This window comes from Hesperophylax consimilis, chromosome 20, assembly GCF_061612785.1.
Source record: "Hesperophylax consimilis isolate HC1 chromosome 20, BYU_Hcon_1.0, whole genome shotgun sequence".
NCBI classification, from domain to species: domain Eukaryota; kingdom Metazoa; phylum Arthropoda; class Insecta; order Trichoptera; family Limnephilidae; genus Hesperophylax; species Hesperophylax consimilis.
Genome location: NC_142855.1, coordinates 15,880,728 through 15,896,175, shown reverse-complemented (window position 1 = coordinate 15,896,175; position 15,448 = coordinate 15,880,728). Strand labels below are relative to the sequence as shown.

The following is a 15,448-nucleotide window of genomic DNA, read 5'->3' as shown; positions in this document are numbered from 1 at the left end:
TGCCTTTAAAGACAACTATGGTGGTAGAGTCTTATGGGAGGGGAGATTCACTCTGTCGGGGTGGTTTCCTGAGGGCTGCGAAGAAATTCAACCATTTCTTTATGTCCCCTTTCTTCCGCCTAAGAGAGAGCCGTCTTCCCATCTTTATCCTGACAGGAGACATCAGCATTGTGCTGCAGAAGGACCTCCACAACATTCACGTGTCCTTTGAGAGCTGCCCATGACAAGGCTGTGCTTCCATCATCACGCTGAGATTTGACATCAACACCGCGCTGTAGCAGGAGTACCACTATCTCCGCGTGACTATTGGCAGCCGCCTGGAGAAATGCAGTGTCACCATCTTTATCCCTGGAGCTTTAATCAGCTCCATTCGACAGTAGCAGTTTGGCAACCTCTAGATGTCCAAAACCTGCTGCCCAGTTTAACGCAGCCCAGCCAGTATCATTCCTTGTGTGGATGTCTGCTCCTTTCAACGGTAGGATTTTAACGACCTCGAGATGGTCATCACTTGCAGCTGCCATTAATGCAGTCGAGCCTGTATTATTCGCTGAGTGGATGTCTGCTCCTTTCAACAGTAGATGTTCAACGAACTCTAGATGTCCATTACTTGCAGCGTTTACTAATGCAGACCAGCCGTCATCACCCCTTGATACCTCCTGTCAACAGTAGATGTTCAACGACATCTAGATGGCCATTATTTCCAGCTAGCTTTAATGCAGTCGAGCCATTATTATTTGTTGTGTGGATGTCTGCTCCTTTCAACAGTAGATGTTCAACGACCTCTAGATGTCCTTTACTTGCAGCGTTTATTAATGCAGACCAGCCATCATCACCCCTTGTGTGGATGTCTGCTCCTTTCAACAGTAGAATTTTAACGAACTCGAGATGGCCATTATTTGCAGCTGCCATTAATGCAGTCGAGCCTGTATCATTCGCTGAGTGGATGTCTGCTCCTTTCAACAGTAGATGTTCAACGACCTCTAGATGTCCATTACTTGCAGCGTTTACTAATGCAGACCAGCCATCATCACCCCTCGATACCTCCTGTCAACAGTAGATGTTCAACGACCTCTAGATGGCCATTATTTCCAGCTATCTTTAATGCAGTCGAGCCATTATTATTTGTTGTGTGCATGTCTGCTCCTTTCAACAGTAGATGTTCAACGACCTCTAGATGTCCTTTACTTGCAGCGTTTATTAATGCAGACCAGCCATCATCACCCCTTGTGTGGATGTCTGCTCCTTTCAACAGTAGGATTTTAACGAACTCGAGATGGCCATTATTTGCAGCTGCCATTAATGCAGTCGAGCCTGTATCATTCGCTGAGTGGATGTCTGCTCCTTTCAACAGTAGATGTTCAACGACCTCTAGATGTCCATTACTTGCAGCGTTTACTAATGCAGACCAGCCATCATCACCCCTCGATACCTCCTGTCAACAGTAGATGTTCAACGACCTCTAGATGGCCATTATTTCCAGCTATCTTTAATGCAGTCGAGCCATTATTATTTGTTGTGTGCATGTCTGCTCCTTTCAACAGTAGATGTTCAACGACCTCTAGATGCCCTTCACTTGCAGCGTGTATTAATGCAGACCAGCCGTCATTATCCCTTGTGTGGATGTCTGCACCTTTCTCTAACAGTACGGATACTATCTTATAGTGCCCTCCATGCGCAGCTAACATCAGGGCGGTCAAACCATTCTTAGTTTTGATAGAACAAAACATTTGGTAAATTCCAGCATATGGAAATGCGACTTCCCCTTCATCAGTTTGATTACCATTGTTGAATATTCTCGTAACAAAATTCAATGCTGTTAATCGTTCAAACATTGTGGGGTTTTTTAGTTCCTCAAAGGTATTTTTCGAGGGATTTAGTAAATATTTCACAATACCAATGTTTCCTGCCCTTGCTGCACGGTGCAAGGGATTCATTTCAGATTTATCAAAGGACATACAAACTCCTTGTTCAGCAAATAATTTAAACCTCCAATCACTTTCAATTGCTACGAGATTGATGGAAGTATCGCCCCGTTTATCAATGGCAATTAATAAGTGAGTGCGCTCAGTATTACTTTCAATGCCACTTAAGATCTTTTGCACGGTCCTGTAGTCTTTATCTCTCACTGCTGCCATAAATGAAGTGATTTCTTTTCTAACCTGTTCAGTTCTCATAGAGGCCTTGCTTGCATTAGTCAACGGCGGGATGCTTGAACAATATTTTCCAGATAATTCTTTATTTTCGTCGTTCATGTCTAAGAAAGAAGCAAGCATAAGTTTAAGTTGAAATTCATACGAACAGCTCTCCAAATTTTCCTTAATTATTTTTACTATATTGTGAGTCTCATTCTTCAATGCTATGTTCAGAGCGGTCCTTCCGGCCTTGTCTCTCGCTGCTATAAATTGGATGTAGGCTTCCTCAGATTTCCTACTGCTCGGGCCACTCAGGAGGACTGCAAATGTGTGTAAATTCTGTTCTTCAGCTGCTATATGCAATGGAGTTTTAACACAATCATGAAAGAATAGTAGACGATGTTCAGACCAGTGTTGGTACAACATCGGATTGTTTTCCAGTACGTCGCTCTGTGGTGGTGACTTTTCAAGTTGTGTTTCTATAAACTTTCTGATAAAATAATACTCTGGTTTGAGCAATAAAACACACAACTCACTTTTAACGACTTTGATTAGTTTATTGCTTTTTTTTTCCGGATTCTTTCCAAGCCATTGGACAAAGAAATCTGCGCAAAAGTACTCTTCAAATGTGCGGTGAATGAAAGAAAAGGTTCCATCAATATTAGCCCGAATCAGCCCTAGTCCACTTATGTCTTTCTTTTGTTCGTCGGATATAATTATGTTTGGGAAATATTCTGCGGCGAACTTTGGGTTAAGGGACTGGAAAGCCTGGACACAATGCTTTTTCATTATGTCTGTGACCATATTATTTCGAAAGGAAGGTGGAAGACGTTTAATGAAATTATATTTTTGCTCTAAGTATATCGATTTCTTAACTTCAATAAACTGTTTATACAAGTCATGCAGATTGGTGATTTTGCATAACTTCTGTGCTTGTTCAGGAGACATCACAGACCGTATGGCCTGCTGGAGGAACACTTCCGCCAGCATACGGATCTGCAGCGGGATGCCCATAAATCTGGACACATCTTTACGTAGCACTCCCTCCACCTCCTTCCTCAGATCTCCGGCAAACTGGCGCAGTCCCCTCTTCCCCGACTCTCCGTGCTCTGAGAGTTCCAAGGCCAGGTGAGGAAGCCAGGAATTCATCATATAATCATCCTGTTCTGTTTCTGTAATTTTTTCAATTTCTGCAGAAAATTCTGACAGTTCATTTTCAAGCCATTCTTGCGAGTGCGCCCTTGTGGTGACTATTGTTTTACAATTTGTGGTGTTTTTTAAATATTTCAAAACCTCTAAAATTTTGACTTTGGTATTTTCTTCAGTTATTTCATCAAACGCATCCACTACAATACAAATCTGCATCGAACGATCCGACTCGAGGCAATGCTGCAAAATTCTGTGGAGAAAATCATCATCAGTAGGTAAACCCGAAGCACAAATCAAACACTTTGTAACCGATTGCAAGCTAAGTTTCGATAGTTTGGTGAAAGCGGAAGTCAAGTTGTGGTGATCGATTCTCAGTACCCAAGAGCCTTTGATGAGCTCTGATATCCGCGTCACGCTGGTGGATTTTCCTATTCCTGGATCAGCTGCAATGATGGTCAGCCTCTTCCTTGATTTGCTGAAGTCAACTTCCTCGATTGGGTCGCTGTTATCCCTGGTTATGAAGGGACGTAGGCCTTTCAGAGAGCCGTGGGAGTATTGCCAGACCAGACACGCGCTGCCGCTAATCTCCAGCTTTTTAAAATAATGTTTGTTGAACGATTCCTCCATATTATTATTTCCGATATTCAATTCATGTGAATGATTTTGAATTTTAAAGTGATCTCTCGAGACAAATAGTTCCTCAGCTTCCTTGGATAATTTGAAGGAACTAATAAGTGTTAATTTATCTTTCACATCGTTGAATATAAAAACATCCTTATTTCCGTTATAGCGAACAAATTCTTCCATGGATTTAATGACAAAACGAGTGTTGTATTTTCTGGGCATGTAGAGGCCGCTATTGTACACTTCCCTCAGGAAGAGGCCTTCTTCGCATAAATGAAGCCAGTAGATTACTCTAGCTGACTCCTTCCGACACTTTTCCAGAAACAGGTCCCGATCATCTTCTTTAGAGATGAAGATACTCCTCCGCGCAGGCTCCGCCCCCTCCCCCCAGTAGTCCTGGCTGAGCTGCTCTGGATCGTTGATCACCAGCAGTGGTCCATCGGCCCCGCTCCTCTCCAGTAGTGCAGTAAGCTTCGCTTTGTCCACAAGCTTGTTCACTTTTGAGTAGAATGTATCTAAATCACAAAGCTTCGGTAGATTATTCGGGATGTTAGTTATATACTGGTGGTCTGTCATGATGTTCTTCAAAATGGGTGAAATCAAATCATTGATTTTCTTTTGAACCAGTTTATCGTTGGATTTACATTCATCTCCCAGTAATGTCAACAGGCTCAGTGTTTCTCCCCCTAATACTATTGTATTTCTTGTAAAAATTTCTTCTCTAGATGTAGGAACCAGGTCACTCAATTCAAAATTTTTAAAATATTTAGTTTTAACGATCAAAGTGAAATCCTCCAATAGTTGATAATTATTATTTTGCGGTAGAATGATGACGAGCTTCTTACGACTGCATTCAACTAAATTTGTTAAAAGTTTTTTGAATAGATCGTTCGGGAGTGAATTATCAGTTGGAGAAGCGAACTCAAGAACGAGTAGGTTATTAATAGTAATACTCTTCTTGTTTAAGGCTTTAATATCTATTTTCTTAGCTATATCAGTCAGATTATCCCAACTAAGTGATGTGTGACAGTTGTCATCTTTCAAATATATTTGATTAAAATCTGTGATTTTGGTCTTAAGCAAGATATTGTTTATTCTGGCAGCTTCAAATTTGGAATCATTTGTCATAATTTGTAAAACACGTTGTTCGGAATTTTCTAAGAATGAATTCAACTCCAAGGTGTCTTCGCAGTCCAGGATATTGGGCAATGTACGGAGGTAGGCCTGGCCAGTCAAATACAAGGGGGCCGATTTTACACTCCTGTTCTGTTTCCCCACAGCCTCCATTATCTCTGCAGGTAACAAGCGAAACAATTGTTTAGTTTGTTTAATCATTTTCACCAATACCTCCTTTGAATCACAAGTAATCGTTTTTCTTCTTACATTAATCTCAATAACTGGGAAATCTAGTTTGTCAAGATTTAGGGAAGACTGAAATTTTTTAATTTCCGACAATTCAATCATATGGCTTTTAAAAAAACTCATATTTTTAACAAAATTCAACTCCTCTGTAGAAAATACTCCCAGATGACAAGTGTTTCCAAACCAAATATTGTATCTGTAATTTTTGGAAGATGGGTCAGTTCCGTCCTTCGTTTCTTTTTGTTTCATCAACTCTTGGTAAGTTCTTCTCTCAGCAAGTCCTTGTGGCCAATTCTCTACTACAAATCTCGTCCTCCCGTCACCGATGGCTTTGATTAAGGGATCTAAAGCATGGGCGTCCACATTGTAAAACAACGTGGCCTTCTTCGAGTCACTGGAGAGATCAAAATCTTTCATTGGGATGTGTTGTATGTCTCCCACATGAAAGCCAGTGCTGTTTACCATATTAGGATCGGATAAGATGTTGGTAATATCTAATTCCTCGATGAACATGGAAGGGTTGTAGCGGTCGTCAAAATCTCTTCGTATCTTTATTAAAAAGTCTTCAACCCCCGGACTCTCCAAGGCCAGCGTGTGCGCATGGAGGCCTTCTTCGTCGCTATTGATTTTACAGAAGCCTTTACCTTCCCTCTTCAGGTATTTAACGGTCAATGTGGTAACCCCTGCCAGCCAGGCCCCCAACGAGTGTCCACTAAAGGACAAAACGAGGTGGCAGGGGTTTTCTTTATTAATTTTTAGAATTTCTTCCTTAACCTCATCAGCAAACGTGATTGCGGAACACATATGATTCGTGTAGAGGTTACAATATACGCCTTTCAGGTCGACCCAGACAGCCCCCAACTCACTGAGTACTGTCCCTCGATGGGATATGACGATTTGCTGCAGCGACGGGCTCCAAAACGCACATCCGAAGTATCCGTTGAAGAGTTTACCCGTGAAAGAGCCGTTTTCTGCCGTGGTGAGCAGGCACCAATCTCCAGTCAGTTCTAGCTTCTTCTTACAATCGGTGTAGGCCAGCTTCGCGAAGTTGGACAACAATTGTTCATTGGGATAGGGCTCCATCGCCATTTTATCTCTGTTGTTTTCAATGGGACGAAATTTTTTGAGGATTTCTCGCCAGTTGGGGGAACTGTAAACCAAGTTTTGGTGTTTCAGCATGTTGAGGAGTCGTAAGATGTAATATAATGGATATTCCGGAGATGGATTCTGCAAGATGGTAAACAATAGTCAGAGTTGGTTTTGTATTTACTAATGGACAGACAGACAGACAGTGAGCAAAATATGTAATTCCTCATACCTACCATCCTACTAAGGATTTATCCATACAAGAGTACATGCACAGCAATACACTGAGCACACGTGTTATTGTGTGGGTCTAATGGTAGGTAAAATAAAGTTATAATTAATTTACTTTAGCTGTGTTTTGTGACAACCTCGCCACTAGTTATTTTATTACTTAATTGATTGCCAAAAATACAGATCAGTGTGCCTCTTTTAAATCTAACCTAACCTGCTACATAACCTGGGACATAGTCAATATCCACATTAGTTTAGTTTTGGTCTATACCTACATTTGATTGCAAGCGTTGCAGTTTGTTTGGGTAGCGTTAGGACTTAAATTGGGTGTGGTCAGTTAGGTGAACATTTACTCGATTTGACTTCAATTTACATTTTTTTATCAGTTGTAAATAATTCTTTATTTGCGATGATAAATATAATACATGCATATTATATAAACCCTCCGGAAGAAATTCTCTAAATGATGGTGAAAACCCTATCAAAATCCGTTGCGTAGTTTAGAAGAACTAAGCGCACAAATAGACAGACGCGGATAGCGCAGATAGATTTAGAGATGACAATAATAAAAAAATGGAGGTACCATTGATGTATTATAATATTAGTCTATGGTAGGTACTCTTTAAAATCAATGAGGATTTTTATCATTTTAAAAATATGCAGTAATTATTCAAAATACTAATTTCTGATGTGTGTGGTCTGTGTCTGTAACTACGGTTCAATGAACTCTAGAACTAGGATTTGCTTTTAATTTAAGGCGATGCCATGCGTAGTAATGCAAAATCATGTGTTTTTGGTTTGAAAATTTGATCGCCTAGGAATGTTTCAGATGCTTTAATTATATACTGCGAGTAGAATACATCTTGGCCTTTGAAATAATCAAGTATTTTTTAGATAAGTATTTTTTAGATAAGTCTTTTTATAAGCCCAGAAAAAAATAATGTAAAGGCCTATGAAAACTGCTTTAAAGTTGAAAATCTCCTACTTACGAACCCACTTTCGGTTATGATTTTATTGTATAATGTGGCAAATTAAGTTATTTATAAAATGATCGAAAAAAAATTTAATATTTATGCCTGAACATCCACAAAATAAAATAAAAGGCACTTTTTGGCCATGTTTTTTTCTTGCATAAATCAAAACAGGGGGATGGTGCTAAGCGGGAATTTAAACCTTATCGCCATCTACGTAAGGGTTGTTATTGATAGCGGCTCAATTTAAAATATTACACGACGTAGTGCATCGCCTTAAGTCTCACCATTTTCAAAATTGAAAGTGTTTTTAAAGAATTCACACAAGCGGTGAAGTACCTACCTACATAATATTTTTAACAGGAAATAATTATAATTGCGATTTTAAAAACTGGAACTGATTTGTCGAGAATCGAGACTATCCCTATTGACGTGGAATATTTAAATACCTAATTTTAGTTACTTTTCTGAAAGGGACTCCCGCTTTGTATTTTTCGTCGAACAGAGATCGTAAAAGTGTCAGCTATTCTTCTAAAATCTTCTTTTGATAACGAACACTGCCCCCTTTAACACTATAGGGAAGTTGCATGAAAAATATTAAAACTTATAAAAAATATGGTCTTGTGGATCAACAAGTACCTACTGATTCTGAATATATTTATATTTGTATATTTTAATACTAAGGGGGTATTTCACTATCTCTGATTATGTTCTGACCAAGCACTTATCCGCGGATTAGTCATTTTTTCGTTTTCACTATATCTGAATAACGCTAACGCTCGGGTTAAAGTTAGATTTGACTAATCAGTGTTCGAACTTCACGTTAGGCGCTATTCCTCGAATCAAAGATGGCGTCAAAACATTCCGAGTTTAACAGCTGAGAAGTGAGTCGAATTTTGTAGAATGAATTTGAATGCTTGTATGATCCATCCTGAATTATTTGATTGTGTTCAAAATAAGAAACAATGTATTAATTCGACACGAATCTATCTAAAATGACCTGATAATCAACATAACATAACCAAAAAAATGCACACTTCGCGGTGTGCGGACTGTGACGCATGACAGCCGTGGCAGTAGATGGAGTAACTGCAAACATTTTGCGATGTTGCCAGACTATTTCGAGTGTTATCTATCCGAAAGTTCGAAACAATGGTGAAACGGTCGCCGTTGAATAACGAAGTTATTCTGATCTTTAAATCCAGCCAACGGATAGCTAGTCAGATATTTAGCCCGACATAGTGAAATACCCCCTTAAAATTAATTAATCGTTCTTAAAAATGGTTAAAAGGCCATAATACTCGTATAATAACGCTTCATGATTGGTCGAAAGAACTCTGACGTCGACTGTACGGAACCCTTTGTTTATGGTGCATCTCTTTCTGTTACATGCATACTTTGCCAACAAGAGGGAGAGGTTCTATAGGCTGAACAGTTTTGTGTGGTTTTGCTTGCTGTCTGTGTACGAACGGTTGTCTTTTTAGTTTTAACGATCATTTTAAAGTTTTAACGATCATTTTAAAGTTTTAACGATCATTTTAAAGTTTTAACTCAAATTAGGTAAATGTATATTTCGTGTCCGTAATATACAAAATCTATTTCAAAAAACTATATAGCATGTCCGTAATCGGATATATTCAAGCACAGTCCGACAACCTACCAATAGTTGATTCTGATATGTTGATATTATATTTAAAAAATAACAACAGTATAATGCAATAATATTATTACATTATTTACGAAAGTATACTTGTAAATATTGCAGGAGATGACTGTTTAAAACACTTGCACACTAATATATATCTATATGAATAAAAATATTGTTGAATTTGATCCACACAGTATGTAGGTACAAAATATAAAAATAAAAAATCCAAAACAATTTTTTTCTTTCAGCCAACTACTGTTAATGTGTAAGTCAATTTAAATAGCTTTATCAAAATGTTCCCCTACTTGATGAAAAACTTCAATAGGGTATGCTTATATATTGAAATTGATGTACTAAATATATCAACAACATCGGAGTATTTGTTTCCTAGCTGTTGAATCCGTCGCATAGGAGTGTGATATTGGGACGTTTATATAGAATTGCTACAATAATATGGTAGGTACTGTCTTGTAACCGACCTGCTTGGAGTATGAAAAGAGATTACATATAATAAATCAGGGGTATCAAACATTGAATTAATGATTTTATACAAACAGGTTAAATAGGAAATGATTCTATGATCAGATAATTTTATTAAATTTAATTAACAAAGTACGTTATCGTAATTATGGCATTCTCTAGAAATGCCCGTTTTAAAATTTACAAATCTCAAAAAAAATATTTTGGATTGAATGTCGCATGTGAATGAACCTCATAATTTGGGGACCAAACCGTGGAATTGTATTCTACATGACTCCTTATTAGTGAAATATATAATGTGTTTACAGTATTGACATTATTGAAATCACTAGATACCCTTAAAATAAATCCCAACATTTTCAAAGCTTTATTTGTTATTATTTCAATATGCTTGATAAAGTTAAGTTTCGTGTCAAACCAAATACCCAAGTCATTAATTTCCGAGACAGATACTAACGACATATTGTAAATGGAATAATAAAAACAAAAATTGGATTCTTTATTCGATAAAACCTCATTATTTGACATTTGCTTATGTTAAGTTGCAAGCGGTTATCAAGACACCATTATATAATACATCTCAACAAGTTATGTGACTTATAGTTATTATGTAACATTTCCAGCAAATATCTAACAGATAACTTAAATTAAACTGTCGTACTAACATCAAAGTGATATTTGCAGCAATATCTTGCGGAATTACAAGACAGAACCCAATTTTGAATCACATCTCACCATTTTTTACCAAGTACAGCATTCCTGGGAACAGCGATAAATTGTTTATCGGATGCAGTAATGCCTGTATTCTTACAAATCTACATATTTGAAGGTTTTGTAGAAAATACGATAGCACGCAACTGACAGCGAGGCGGCTAACGACGAAAGTTGAAGTTCATGCCGGGCAGATCGACTCTAACAAAACTTTCTTTATTCGAACATATTATATAATGTTCACTTGAAAATAAATCCCAAGTCGACTCATTAAAAGCATTATTTGACAAAGTAAACCGTAGAATTTTTCTCGTAGAGGGTAAATTATTGGAATGGGTAAAGATGTACCTAACTTATATAATTCTACAAGTAAGAAATAATTCTAACCTTTCATACAAATTCATGGCCACTAGTGGTGTACCTCAATACTTCAGGATCCAAGGAAAACGTTATTATATTTTCTGAAGACTTTTTTCGATATTGTGTGAAGATTACAAATATATAAATTATCGAAAAAAAAAATCTTAAAATTGTAAGAACGGACAGTTTAAATGAGAAAATTGTTCGGGAAATCGGGCAGAAAGCGGGTCCGGAAATTGTGGAAATTATTTTATGTGAAATTCGCCGTGTTGGGAAATTTTTATTTTTCTGAAAAAAAAAATTTCCCGAAAAATTGGAAAATATGTCATTTTAGGTCCGAATTTTTTTTGGAAAATAAATCGGAAAATGGGTCGTGTATTATTTATTAATAAGAAAAATGTTAATTGTGTATGGCCAATATCACCCCTAATGGGTGAAAGCCAAAATAAAGAAATACATTCTATATATGGGGTATTTTTAATCTTAAATTGGATCATTTTTGTAATCTAAGATTTAAAAAGAAATTTTAGAAAAAGATGACAAAATAGGTCGGAAAATGGGTTGGGAAATTGTTTACGTTTTTGAAACCGAGAAATGCAAGTACTGTTCATTTACTTTTTGGCTTTTGGGTGTTGTTTGAAAACAATTTTTTTTTAAATAACAGAGGGCACCACTTCCGTCTACGACAATCAAAAACTGTTCAGGCTTTGAGATACTAATACTATTCACCTGAAAACCACCACGTTAATTTTTGTAGGAAAGGCATTGTTAAATAATACTAAACCTCCTACTAGGTGGTGCGGGATATATTATATCAATTTAATGGTGAAATATATATTTCATTTTGTTTCTGGCTTTCATCATTCAAACACTCATTTCAAATTATGAAGAATAATTATGATAATAACAAAGCGAATTTATATATTAATTTTGTTTACATTACTGATAAGGATAAGGCTTGAAAGAAGAGGGACAACCAAAAAATATGTGATCTAAAATTCCCATTTGTAGAGAACAGAATGTACAATCTGGGGAGTCAAGCACGTGAAGTTTATAAAGATGAGAAGGAACGGAACAATGTCCAATCCTCAGTCGAATAAGTGAGGAAATTTTAATTATGGAGAAATGGAGGAGTTGTTGAAACCACGGTTTGATGGGATAGTCCTTTGTGTTGAGGCATAGCAGGCTCCCTTGGGTTGACTAGCAATGTGCCAATACTCTGACCAAACATTACGGATGGAAAAATCGACAGATAGGGGAATGTGGTTTACGAGGGCAACAAAGGATTGGATACTCCTTATTTTCCCAAGGAATCCGCAATATCAGGCACGATGCCAACATGTCCAGGAATCCAAATAGAGTTACGGTTTTGCCAGAGATTTGAATGGGGGCTATCCAGACGCGGCCCGTGACTGTAATTACCAGCAGTGCATTTCACTTTAAAAATGTACCTAGTCTGTTATTTAGGTGGAGCAAATTAATGAATGGGAACACCTACTGCAATTCATTCTATCTTCTAAGTTATATTTGTAAAATAACTGATTAAATAATACAAAATTATCTCGAAAATAAAGGACACTCAATTCATCGTTGAAAATATAGCGAAACCGTTTGATTTCACCGCGAACGAGTTCCAATGTGTTAATGTTGTTGCGTTAACATTGAACATTAGTATTTCTAAGCGAATCCATTCCAAACGCATTGGATTACGCATGATCAAACTGATGCAAAATTCACTCGCCGTCAAAGAACTTCGATAATGCACGGAATGGGTTATGTATCTGCACTGCTCTAACACGTAATTTGACGTTAAGAGTGTAATCTGTCTCGCTCATGTCACCGTTTCGGCTACTTTGGGCTGTCTCGATACCGCCCGATGCTGTTTTAGTAGTATGGTAAAAGTTGGTTCTGTGCATATCGGGGTATGCACGACCAGTGGTTTATTTATGCGCTTGATCTTGCGCGGGATTTTTTTACTAGAAGATAGCTCAAATAATGACCTGACGGGAATTACGAATTTCTTACATCGATCACTGGGGCACAGATGTCGTTGTAATTTGTTATGTGGAGATTGAAGACAAGCAGTGCAATGCACAAATGCACGTACCAAGGAACCGCCTCTCCGGCTATCAGCACTCGAATAGGGCATACAAAGTGGATTTTTTCAATTTGTTTGGGTGTTTCAGGATAATAATTATTGCTTATCATTATAAGCAAAAAATCATTATTTGTTATCCTTTATGCTTTGCATAGAAAAACCTTGTCGTGTAAACATTAAAAAAAAATATTTGACGATTTTCTTACAATTTCGTTAAAAGGAATGTGGAAGGTAAATTTCGTATTTCAGAACCGGCCCAGTGTAGCTGAATTTAAAGAAAGGATTATGTGTAGATAAGAGAAAGAGATAAAGAGCAACATATGATAATTCCGGGTCACGAATAACCTGACAATATTTGAAAATCTCCTACTACCACCACAGTAAGCTGAAAAAGTTGCTTGTGTTGTGATGGAGGACTTAGCCAGCCAAGGAATTGAACACACTACGCCTGGGTGGGACCCAAACGCTATGTCAACTCGGCCATTACATGACACTCCCACCATTTCAATATTCAACTTTCATGTCTTCATTTTATTACATGACAATTTATGAATCTGCCGAATGATATTTATCAGAAAATTAATCCACGTGAAATCGGAACACTAGCGGCACAAGAAGTGTACCCACAAATATTATTAATCGAAATATTTTTAATAAAAAAACTATATTTCTAAAATCTCCGGGTCTACTGTTTTTGAAAGGTGGCAGCCCTATATGTAACGCATTATTATATCAACACTTCGGCTTCTTCCATAAATAGGAATGACGCAGGTTACTGACTATAAACATCCCGCAAAGAAATCGCCGAATTAAAATATCAGATGCTATTGTTAGAGGTTTTTTGACTTATTCTAATTTGAAATCAACCGTGTTTTAAATATATCTAGTAAGTAGTATATATATAGTTTAAATATATGTCACTAGTGTATGAATGCAAATCAAAGTGAAAATTAACCCGATATCTGATCGAGCTGAAACTCGGCAGACAGGTCGATGATAAAACATTCTATTTGGGTGGCATACACACGCGAATGTATGTTGAATGACACCGCAGCAGTTAATATACGAAATAAATGTCGGTCCTATCCAATCGGGATTTGGTTCTGGGGAGGAAGATTCAATCTTCAGTAAAACCAAATCAAATGTATTTTTAAATAATCCATTAATAAAAACAGATTTATTGTAGGTAGTAAAAAACTTTTTTACTGGTCGCTAAACTAAACTAACTAACTAACCATCACGCCGTTTCCCGAAGGGGTAAGCGGAGAAGATAGAACGTCACTCATTCTTTGGACAATCGCATTTTAAAAAAAAAGCAACACACACAGCGGTAAAAATGTGTTATTTCCGATTGGTTAGTGGTTAAGGCGAAGCTAAATGCCAATTCACTATTTTGATTAATCTTTGTAACGAATTGGTGTACATTATGAATACCAAAAAATGTACTTTAGATAAATTGAAGGTTTTCCTATCGTTTCGCTTGAGTAGAATACAAATAAAATAATAAATTTCTCAATGAAAAATATAAATGCAAGCTACTAAAATATTTTTTCAATAGAAATGTATGAACGCGTAAAGGAAACCACTTTTAAAAAATACAGCATTATAGCTAAGATTATCTGTGACAGTTTCACTTGATTAACTTTTTTGCTTTCTTATAAAATTATTTACAAAATAACTAAAAACCAGATTTTTGCTTGAAATCGAACTTTTCTAGACTCCGTTTGTCAAACGATTTTAATGCCTATTACCTACAATATAAGGTATACCAAGAATATACACATTTTTGGCTTGTAGCTTCCGCTTAAGTAATGACCTGGTTAAATAAGTACTTAATAATTAGATTAATTATTAACTTGTGATATGCTTACCTATAGATAACGGCGCGGCGGTTGGTTGCTTCTGTGCTTGCTCCTTCTTTTAGTCCAGATTAGATTTTAACTAAACGAACTTCACAAAAAATCAACCGGTCAACAACGAAGCAATGAAATCTTTATATAAGTATTCACAAATAACGTTATTAATGATTCTAATATTAATTGATAAAATGAACTGATGAAATCTGACTGGTAAGTTGTAGATAGCTTCACCCACTGGCCACGAGTGACCAGGACAAATAGAAGAGGACGCGTATTAATAAGTTTTTTCAGTATCAGTGATGGTATGCCGAAAAAATAAATCTCCCCAGCTTTTTCGCCAAAACTCTCAGATTTCTTAAAAACTCCCCAGATTCGAGAAATTCGGTACTTCAACCTTGAAAAAATAAGCAAAACTGCAAAATACCGGTTAAAACAGGCACAACAGCTATCGACGAGCGGGGCAGTACTTTTTCCATTTTCAATAATGTTTTATTTCGTAATATTTAGACTAACCTTCCCACAATCCTTATCGTGATAAACAACACTCGGTCAAGATCATATCTTGGAGTAATCCGCTCAAAGCGCCGAATTGTCAAGGCGCTGATAATACCTTACAGTCCTAACACAAGGAATGGGTTCACTGGGGGTTCATCTTGGCATGGCTCCTATCAGCAGGGCCGGCCTTGGAGCAAACCGCACTGGGCGCCGAATTGTCAAGGCGCTGATAATACCTTACA

General features: G+C 37.2%; 1 protein-coding gene across 1 annotated transcript; it reads right to left on the bottom strand.

The window, feature by feature from the left end:
* Window positions 1–1,410: 1,410 nt before the first annotated feature.
* Window positions 1,411–14,942, bottom strand: LOC149414191 (uncharacterized). Its single transcript, XM_089644070.1, has 2 exons — window positions 14,724–14,942; window positions 1,411–6,494 (listed from the first exon to the last, which is right to left on the bottom strand). The coding sequence occupies exon 2, from the start codon at window positions 6,444–6,446 to the stop codon at window positions 1,416–1,418; it is 5,031 nt and encodes a 1,676-aa protein (XP_089500196.1). The 5' UTR covers window positions 6,447–6,494; window positions 14,724–14,942; the 3' UTR covers window positions 1,411–1,415.
* Between the last annotated feature and the right edge of the window lie 506 nt (window positions 14,943–15,448).

Bases quoted from the DNA above. Each gene is read 5' to 3' on its own strand.
- LOC149414191 (XM_089644070.1), bottom strand. From the start codon at position 6,446: ATGCTGAAACACCAAAACTTGGTTTACAGTTCCCCCAACTGGCGAGAA.